Consider the following 9511-nt stretch of genomic DNA (forward strand, 5'->3'; position numbering starts at 1 on the left):
ACAAAGCCAGACTCCATCAACAGTCCAGCACCCTAAACCCCAGGGGCCCAGATGTCAAGAATCGTTCGGGACATGGAGACAGAAGCTCACAACGGCCACAACACCCCCCCTCCCCTCACCCCCCACGTCCTGCAGCCCCTCAAGACTGGTACAGCTGGAGTTTTATTCCACCACTCCCAGTCCCACCCTCACCCCACCCACCCCTCTTTCCATCCCGTCTTTCTGCGACCTCATGCAGTCACCCCCCCCCCCCCATCCCCCCAGTATGGAACAGCAAGAATCTCATCCACTGGTCGGCTAGCCAATCCTCACATGGCAACTCAGACGCAACTCAGACGAATACGGAAACAAACCCCAGGGACAACTCACCGTCTGTCACCCATCTACGCATCAAAGGCCCTCGACTCTGAGACGCAGTCAGGGTCAGCAGCAAATGCAGACAGACCAGCAGAAAGTTCAGGAGGAACACAGAGAGAAAATCCGTGGAATCAGCGTGAAGAACAGCGACAGAAACAAGAGCACCAACTGAGGAATGAACTCCGCCCGCTAGAAAAAGCGCGGCAAGAAGATGAACAGCAGGAAACCTATCTTCACCAGCGGTCTCCTTATCAGCAGCGGCAGAGAGCACCTTGCATCCAGCAGCACCACCACCATGATAAGCGTCCAGTGGCAGCCGTCAGTCGGCTCTACCCAGGTAGGCAGCCTGTTGTGCAAATGTCCCCGAGATTGCAAACCGCTTAGATCTTGGTCTCCGACCGAGGATAGGCGCTACATAAGTATCCATCAAATCAAATCAAATCAAACCCTTTTCACAACCATGGCGACCTCCAGAGATGTAACTGAGAGCGGAGGTTCCAGACTCCTTGACGAGGTCAGCGCGTCACCAGCATGTGTACAGAGTGCCCTCAGTGAAGCTGTGAGGGCAGTCTGCTCGACAGAGTCGGTACTTCAAGGTATGTGTCACTGCCATGACAGGCCTGAACACCATTTGTTGTACAGCCTATTTGTTGTGTAGTTCCGTTCAAAAGAAATGGGTGTGGTGTGGACTAGTTGGCTGTATTTGAACGATTGATTCAACACACCCAAAAATTGTTGTTCGAGGTTGGGTGCTATGTAAGTATCCATATCATCATCATCATCATCATTACTATCGTCATCATCAGGCAGCAGACCCATGTGAAGGCGCACTGTAAGTCATCTAGCCGGCAATGGAGCACAGTGTATCCGCGAGTAAACAGCCGGCCAAGCAGCTCATTAGAGAACAGCTACCTGTGGACCAACGCGCCCTGGAACATCACCACACACAACGACTGATACGCGAGCAGCACTTGGTTTAACGAACAACGCGCTTGCAAGTGGATGCTGGAAGAAGAACACGCTCGCATCCAGCCAGCAACGGATCTATATGATGAGGAGGCAGTGCTGGTTGACCAGCAGCAGTTGACCCAGACTGCCTGGAAGAGTGTACCAGATCATCGTCACACAGAGCTCTGGAAACGGTGTTATTGCTGCAATGAATGTTTCCTCTGACAACTGTCTACAGTACCCACAGTGACCATAAAGTATGGTTTGTACAAAAGGACAGCTAGCTTCAAACATGCCTGTGCTGCCAACTGATTTTTTGTTGTTTTTTGTTGTTGTTACAATCAAAGTTACGTCTTAGTGATAATTAAGTCTTCTTGCGAGGCTTCGTGAAAACATCAGATTCGATGAGCAAGTCAGCATTTGCAATCATCTTATTCTTGGTGATTTTTGGGGTCTCGCTTGCTTTAACTCATGTGATTGCTATCTCCAAACAGCGCGTCTAGACTGGACAAAAGCCATTGTGAGCACGATCGCCGAGGAGGGCACAGTGCAATGTGTCACCCTATTTCATTTCTACTTTGATGTCAGCACCATGGCGTCTCAGCACCTCTGCATTGTCTTCGCTGGCAGCATACATCAGCAGTGGGTTGCCCCACTCCGTCTGTGTCTTCACGTCGGCGCCGTGATGTATCAGTTGTTCAACTGTGTCTGCGTCACACCTCTTGACAGCGCAGAGAAGGGGGGTCTCACCTTGCTTGTTCTTACAGTTGACATCAGCGCCGTGACGTATCAGACAGTCAGCTACGTCTGGGTGGTTCATTCTGAGGGCACAGTGCAGTGGTGTGCTACCCCATGGGTTTCGCTTGTTGATGTCAGCACCGTGACGTATCAGCACCTCGGCAGTGTCTGACAGACCTCTTCTGACAGCACACATCAGAGGTGTGTCACCACTCTCTGTCTCCGTGTTCACGTCAGCACCATGACGTATCAGTTGTCCAACTGTGTCTGCATTACAGCTTATGACAGCATACACAAGGGGGGTCTCACCTTGTTTGTTCTTACAGTTCAAATCAGCGCCGTGACGTATCAGACAGTCAGCCATGCCTGGATGGTTTTCCAGAAGAGCACAATGCAGTGGTGTGTCACCCCATTCATTTCCTGCTTTGATGTCAGCACCGTGACGTATCAGCACCTCTGCAGTGTCTGACAGATCTTCTCTGGCAGTAAACATCAGCAGTGTGTCACCCCTCACCCTCTCTGTGTTCACGTCAGCACCGTGAAGTATCAGGTGTTCAGCTGTGACTGCATTACACCTCTTGACAGCATACAGGAGGGGAGTCTCACCCTCTTTGTTCTTACAGATGACATCAGCGCCGTGACGTATCAGACAGTCAGCCGTGTCTGGGTGGTTCTCCAGGAGAGCACTGTGCAGTGGTGTGTTGCCTCGTTTGTTTCGTTTATTTATGTCAGCACCGTGACGTATCAGCACCTCTGCAGTGTCTGACAGACCTCTTCTGGCAGCAAACATCAGCGGTGTGTCACCATTCTTCGTCTCTGAATTCACTTCAGCACCGTGACGTATCATGTGTTGAAATGTGTCTGTGTCACACCACATGACGGCATACAGAAGGGGGGTCTCACCATAACTGTTCTCACAGTTCACGTCAGCGCCGTGACGTATCAGACAGTCAGCCATGCCTGGCTGGTTTTCCAGAAGAGCACAATGCAGTGGTGTGTCACCCCATTCATTTCCTGCTTTGATGTCAGCACCGTGACGTATCAGCACCTCTGCAGTGTCTGACAGACCTCTTCTGGCAGCAAACATCAGCAGTGTGTCACCACTCTCCGTCTGTGTGTTCACGTCAGCGCCGTGACGTAACAAGAGGTCAGCTGTGTCTGCGTCACACCTCTTGACAGCTATCCCCAGCGGTGTCTCACCCCGTTCGTTTCTTGCTTTGACATCAGCACCATGACGTATCAAGAGGTCAGCTGCGTCTGTGTGATCGTTACTGACAGCGTAAAACAGTGGCGTGTTGCCGTTTCTGTCTACTGCGTTGACGTCAGCCCCGGCCTGAAGAAGGAGACAGGTGATGTCAGCTGAAGCAGTGTGTGAGGAGCACAGACAAGCAAAGTGCAGGGCTGTAGCTTCTTTCCTTGTGCTGGTGACATCCGCCTGATGCTCAATCAGGAGTTCCACCGTGTGCACCATACCGTTTTTACATGCATAGTGCAGCGGGGTGCAGCACTCATTCATGAACGTAATGGTGCCAGTGGTGAAAAATCCCCTCGGCTGTACACAAACACTGACATCTGCACCGAGTTCAATGTACAGGTCAGCGATGTCACAACATCCCCCAGAACACGCCACCAGCAGACCTGTCCTTCCAACTCTGTCCTTGTCGTTCACACTGATCACACCCTGAAGCAGGAGGAGCTGCACTTCTATTTTGCCAAGGTCACGCATACTTTCGAAGACTTGGTCCACGCTCATATAATTTTTCTTTGAAACCAGTGAACGCGTCTTGCAAGCTAGCTGATATGGTGTCACACCTCGCCTGTTTCGCTGAGTAATGACTGCGCCAGCTTGCAAAGCCAGTCTTACGGCTAACGACTGCCCACTGCCCAGAGCAATGTGAAGGAGGGAGTTGCCATCTTGGTCTGTGTCACTCACCTGTCTGTCTGTCAACAGACGGAACACCAGGTACCAGTGATTCCTGTCCTTCACCTGGAGCTGCACGTTGTCAGGGGTTACCTGCACTGTGACCACGTCAGGTGGGACGTGCATGGAGGGATCACAGAGGTACTGCAGTCTGTGTTCTGCTGATCCTGTTCCTCTGATGATGTTCATCTGTTTCTCTACATCTCTTGCCAGACACTGGCCTTCAGCGAGCAATGGAAAGTTCATGACGCATTCTGGATGTTGGAAGTGTTCTGGGTTTGATACCGTGTGAAGGAAAGACTGAAGTCTGCATTCTGAGCTCTGAGCCAAATGATCCGAGAGTGAACAAGCCATCAGGAAACGGGTGGAAAGGTTTCTGTTTGCCTGTACCTTAGACAGACACCAGCGAGTCAGGTGGGGAGATGGGTGAAAGGCAGACCAGTAGACAAGCGGTAGTCTATGCACAGGATCCACAGCATTCAACAGCTGTTTGATCCTCTTGCTGTCCACTGTACAATAGTTGGCCAGCTCCTGCAGAAACTCGGGACACTGAAGGGAAGGGTGCTGGGAGACGTGCAGCAGGTTGCCTTCAGTGATCTCTGTGTAGATCCTCTCCACCAGTGACTGGCAGTCGTCTGAGCGGAGTTTTGAGTCCGTGGATCTGCGTGGGACTGATCCAACAGTGACATATACTTTCGAAGGCAGATCCCCAGGCATGTTCACCACTGTCGTGTGCACGTACTGCACGAGGAATGGCAGGTCACAGATCCTCAGCATTGTAGGCAAACGGAAGTAGCGACCCAGAGCCAGGCCTGCAGCTTCGTACAGAACACGACTGGAAAAAGTACCTTCTGACAATATGGACCCATGCAGGGCGTCCTCATATGCTGCCAGTGTGTCATCGTCGATCTTTGGAAATCCAAGTTCTTTCAGATGGGGTGCAGCTTCTGACAGATTGTGCAGGAAGTGAGAAACCCCCTTCATGGTCAGTGCTAACACGGCAGCAAAGATGGTTCCACGAGTGTTGTCATGAATCATGTCATTGAATAGCTGTGCATAGGCTTTCGCTGGTGTAGAAAATATGGCAGTGGGATCCTCTGATGAACTCCAGTGCTTCACCATATACGCACAGCACCATGGAAAGACAGGGCCGCTTGCGTTATTCTGTAGAATTTGCTTCACTACTTGATGCTGTCTGTCACTTTCAAGCTGAAGATTGTTCAAGTGGAAATTCAGCAACTTCTCTCTGGTATGATTTGGCAGAATATCGGTCAGTTTCACAATAACATTATCATCCTTCAGCGGACTGTCCCATCTGCTTTCTAGCTGTTGAAGCTCATGAAGAATGTGCGGGTAGACTGTGATCACCAACCTGCACATTCCCTTTTTGATCTGCTCCAGAGCGGTATCCAGGATCAGCTTCCATAAGTGATACTGCTGGCTGTCGACCCGAACCATCCCTAGCGTCCCGTCCAGCACCACAACACTGCGCTCGTGCTCTCCAACACAGGACCTCCACAGCTCTATCCGCTCCAAGACGTAAGGAGAAAACCCCTGTTCTCTGCTGCGTCTCGACAGAGCGTAGGCCAGCGTGGTTTTGCCGCTGCCAGGGGGCCCACACAGCACCACTTGTCCAGTGTCCTGGAGGATCTCTTCTGCCTGCAGCAGGCCTGGGGTTGCTACGTACTCGGTGCACTGTTTGTCCACAGTTATGTCGCTGTTTCCTGAAGAAAAAAAAAAGATAAGTGGTTTGTGAGGCGTAGTTTTTCACACACACACAGACTGACACAGACACAGACAGACACAGACACAGACACACACACACACGTATATATATATATATATATATATATATATATATATATGTATCAAAAAAGAATTCCGGCATTCACACCATCTCATACCTTCCACAGCCCAGCCCATCATAAAGAGTCTAATATGACCGAAATAGTTTTAATAGTCTTTAAAACAAAACTACCTTAAAGAAATGTACACATGTATAAACAACAACAACAATCATTAATGATCATTATATCAATGTTGTTAAACCATTACAAAATATATCAATATTTGGTTCTGTCAACACAATTTGATTTTAACATTTTAAATTAAACTTCACATCAGTTCCTATCTGGAACGAAAAGACGAAAAGCATAGTAAGTAAACATGGCGACATCTCTTATTACACACCTGTCTTCATTTTGTAACAAGAATGGAATTGGTGGAGTGTTATTATTTCTATGATGTTTAAATATATGCTTTTCTCGTAGTTTAGCATATACAGGATATCCAATAAGAAAAATGAACTTCAGTTTCTAGATCATCACAAAAGGGGCAGTTAGTTGGAGAGAGAGAGAGAGAGAGAGAGAGAGAGAGAGAGAGAGAGAGTCTGTCCTAATTTAGCCATGGTGAGTTTATTTCTCTTCTTTCTTTTTGTTCACAAACCAGACAACGAACAACAATTTTTGCTTGTTTTGAATTAATCGTCCAAATACAGCCAACTAGTCCACACCACACCCAATTCTTTTGAATGGAACTACACAACAAATAGGCTGTACAACAAATGGCGTGCAGGCCTGTCATGGCAGTGACACATACCTTGAAGTACCGACTCTGTCGAGCAGACTGCCCTCACAGCTTCACTGAGGGCACTCTGTACACATGCTGGTGACGCACTGACCTCGTCAAGGAGTCTGGAACCTCCGCTCTCAGTTACATCTCTGGAGGTCGCCATGGTTCTGAAAAGGATTTGATATGATATGGATACTTATGTAGCGCCTACCCCCGGTCGGAGACCAAGCTCTAAGCGCTTTACAAACTCGGGGTCATTTGCACAACAGGTTGCCTACCTGGGTAGAGCCGACTGACGGCTGCCATTGGGCGCTCATCAGTTCAGTCGTTTCCTGTGCCATTCAATCAGATTTCAGGCACATACACACACATACACACTTAGACAGACCTGTAACATTTTACGTGTATGACCGTTTTGTTTATTTACCCAGCCATTTAGGCAGTCATCGTTTTCCTGGGGGGTGGGGGTGGGGTGTATGCTGAGTATATTCTTGTTTCCGTAACCCACCGAACGTTGACATGGATTACACTACCTTTGACGTGCGTATTTGATCTTCTGCATGCGAAAACACACGAAAGGGGTTCAGGCACTGGCAGGTCTGCACATATGTTGACCTGTGAGATCGGAAAAAGCTCCAACCTTTTTCCTTGTAATGATGACAGTTGTTGCAGATGGGCGCAATAGCTGAGTTGTTGAAGCATTGGACTTTCAATCTGAGGGTCCCGGGTTCGAATCTAGGTAACGGCGCCTGGTGTGGTAAAGGGTGAAGATATTTTTTCCGATCTCCCAGGTCAACATTACATTTTTGTGCAGACCTTTTAGTGCCTGAATCCCCTTCGTGTGAAAACAAACGCAGAAGATCAAATACGCACGTTAGAGATCCTTTGTTTGCTTCTTGTTGTTGTTGTTTTGTTTGTTTGTTTGTTTTGTTGCTGCTTTTTTGGGGGGTGGGGGGTGGGGGGTAAAACAAACTTTATCACAGAAACAACTTCAAAGCAGCTGTATAATGGATAAGTCAAAGCACAACAAGCAAAGCTTATAACCGTGCCCTAAACTGCTAAGTACACAAACTGGAACGAAATACAAAAAGAAACATGTCGAAGTGAAACGAGTAGAAAAAAAAAAGGGGGGGGGGGGGGGGGGTCGGGGGGTCGGAGGTCAAAATGACACATTCACACTACCTATTACAAAGTACAAGTTCCAAATATCAGGCAGGTTATGGAAACAAGAACATACCCAGCTTGCACACCCCCGCAAACGGAGTATAGATGCCTACAGGGCGGGGGTAAATAAAGAAAACGTTCATATACGTAAATTGTTACATGTCTGTATGAGTGTGTGCGTGTGTGTGCGTTGGTACAAGAAACGAACGATGAGCACCCAATGGTTACTGTCAGTCCTCTCTACACAGGTAGGCAGCCTGCTATACAATTGACGTCGTGCTCGTAAAGCGATTAGAGCTTGGTCTCCGACCGAGGATTAGCGCTATGTAAGTATTTATACCATTATCATCAATCAACGCTAATCACTCGCTGTTTTAAACTACAGCTGCCGCCCAAACATGAACTGAGAGAGAGAGAGAGAGAGAGAGAGAGAGAGAGAGAGAGAGAGGCAGAGAGGCAGTGAGAGAGAGAGAGATAGAGAACTCAGAACTCAGAACTCAGAACTCAGAAATATTTTACTGCAAGGCCACCGGCCTGTTTGCAAAAGAGGTATATACATACAATTGCGACACACAAAATACCGAAAATAAAGGGGGGAGGGACCAATGTCATGGACACAACATTTCATAACTGAAAAAGTAGACAAAGATTATTGGCTCATGACATTTCCTTGAGTAACTTTAAGGTTTTTTGAAAAGTTATATAATCATGTCATTTCTTCTTCTCTCTCTTTTTTAAGGCGTAATAAATATACATTGCCACAGAGCGAGTCATGAGCCTGTTTTCATTTTGTAAAAGTAACGCTAAGTCTGTGTATTCATTTATGTTTCTGGACATTTTCACGAGGTATTTTTCCCTGATTAACTGATACATTGGACATACTAACAGAAAATGGCGTTCGTCTTCTTCAGCGTTGCAGAAAGGACAGGAGTTTGATCTTACTGTGTATCTTTTGTGCAAATTAATATCACTTATGCCTAGCCTGAATCTAGCAAAGACAGTACTAAACTTGACAATGGTTATGTCTGAAATGTACTTTTCTGGTTGCAACAGTGACTTAAAACAGCGATACGTAGAGTATCTATCACTTTCAAATAGTTTACTTGACCAGTCTTGTTTATGACAGTCTATTATGCGTTGTTTAAAAACTTGTATGAATGTGTTTTCGTTTTCAACTCCTCCATTCAACCAAACATCTGATAATCCATATAGAGAGAGATAGAGAGAGAGGCAGAGAGGCAGAGAGAGAGAGAGAGAGCAAGCGAAAGAGACAGAGGCAGAGAGAGAGAGAGAGAGAGAGAGAGAGAGAGAGAGAGAGCGGGAGTGGTGATAACTCACTGCCTGTCCACTGCAGGTCAGCCACCAACTGGTCAGTTGTACTGGTCCCTGTGGGTTCCCTACCACGTTGTGGCGGGAAAGAGTTGAGCCACTGTGACTGTGCGGCTAAAGCTACTGTATTGCATTGTATTACTCTTTCCGTCACAACAAATTTCCCTGGGTGAAATTCGGGCTGCACTCCTCGAGGAGAGCGCGTCGCTACACTGAGAGCGCCACACGTTTTTTTTTGTTTTCTGCCTGCAATTTTATTTTTCCTATCGAAGTGGATTTTTAAATTTTTTTTTCTGTATGCAGTTTTGTTTGTTTTCCTATCGAAGTTGATTTTTCTGCATAATTTTGCCAGGGACAACCGTTTTGTTGCCGTTACAAAAAACACCAAATCCAGCCAAACACCGCCCTCCCGTCTATAGCCACCCCTACTCGCTTAGCCCTTACCCCCCCCCCCGCCTCCCCGTACCCCGCCACACACCCCCC

General features: G+C 47.8%; 1 protein-coding gene across 1 annotated transcript; it reads right to left on the reverse strand.

Annotated features, from left to right (window-relative positions):
* Positions 1 to 280: 280 nt before the first annotated feature.
* On the reverse strand, positions 281 to 6665 carry LOC143275371 (uncharacterized). Its single transcript, XM_076579437.1, has 2 exons — positions 6563 to 6665; positions 281 to 5688 (listed from the first exon to the last, which is right to left on the reverse strand). The coding sequence occupies exon 2, from the start codon at positions 5420 to 5422 to the stop codon at positions 1868 to 1870; it is 3555 nt and encodes a 1184-aa protein (XP_076435552.1). The 5' UTR covers positions 5423 to 5688; positions 6563 to 6665; the 3' UTR covers positions 281 to 1867.
* Between the last annotated feature and the right edge of the window lie 2846 nt (positions 6666 to 9511).

This window comes from Babylonia areolata, chromosome 2 (genome assembly GCF_041734735.1).
Source record: "Babylonia areolata isolate BAREFJ2019XMU chromosome 2, ASM4173473v1, whole genome shotgun sequence".
NCBI classification, from domain to species: domain Eukaryota; kingdom Metazoa; phylum Mollusca; class Gastropoda; order Neogastropoda; family Buccinidae; genus Babylonia; species Babylonia areolata.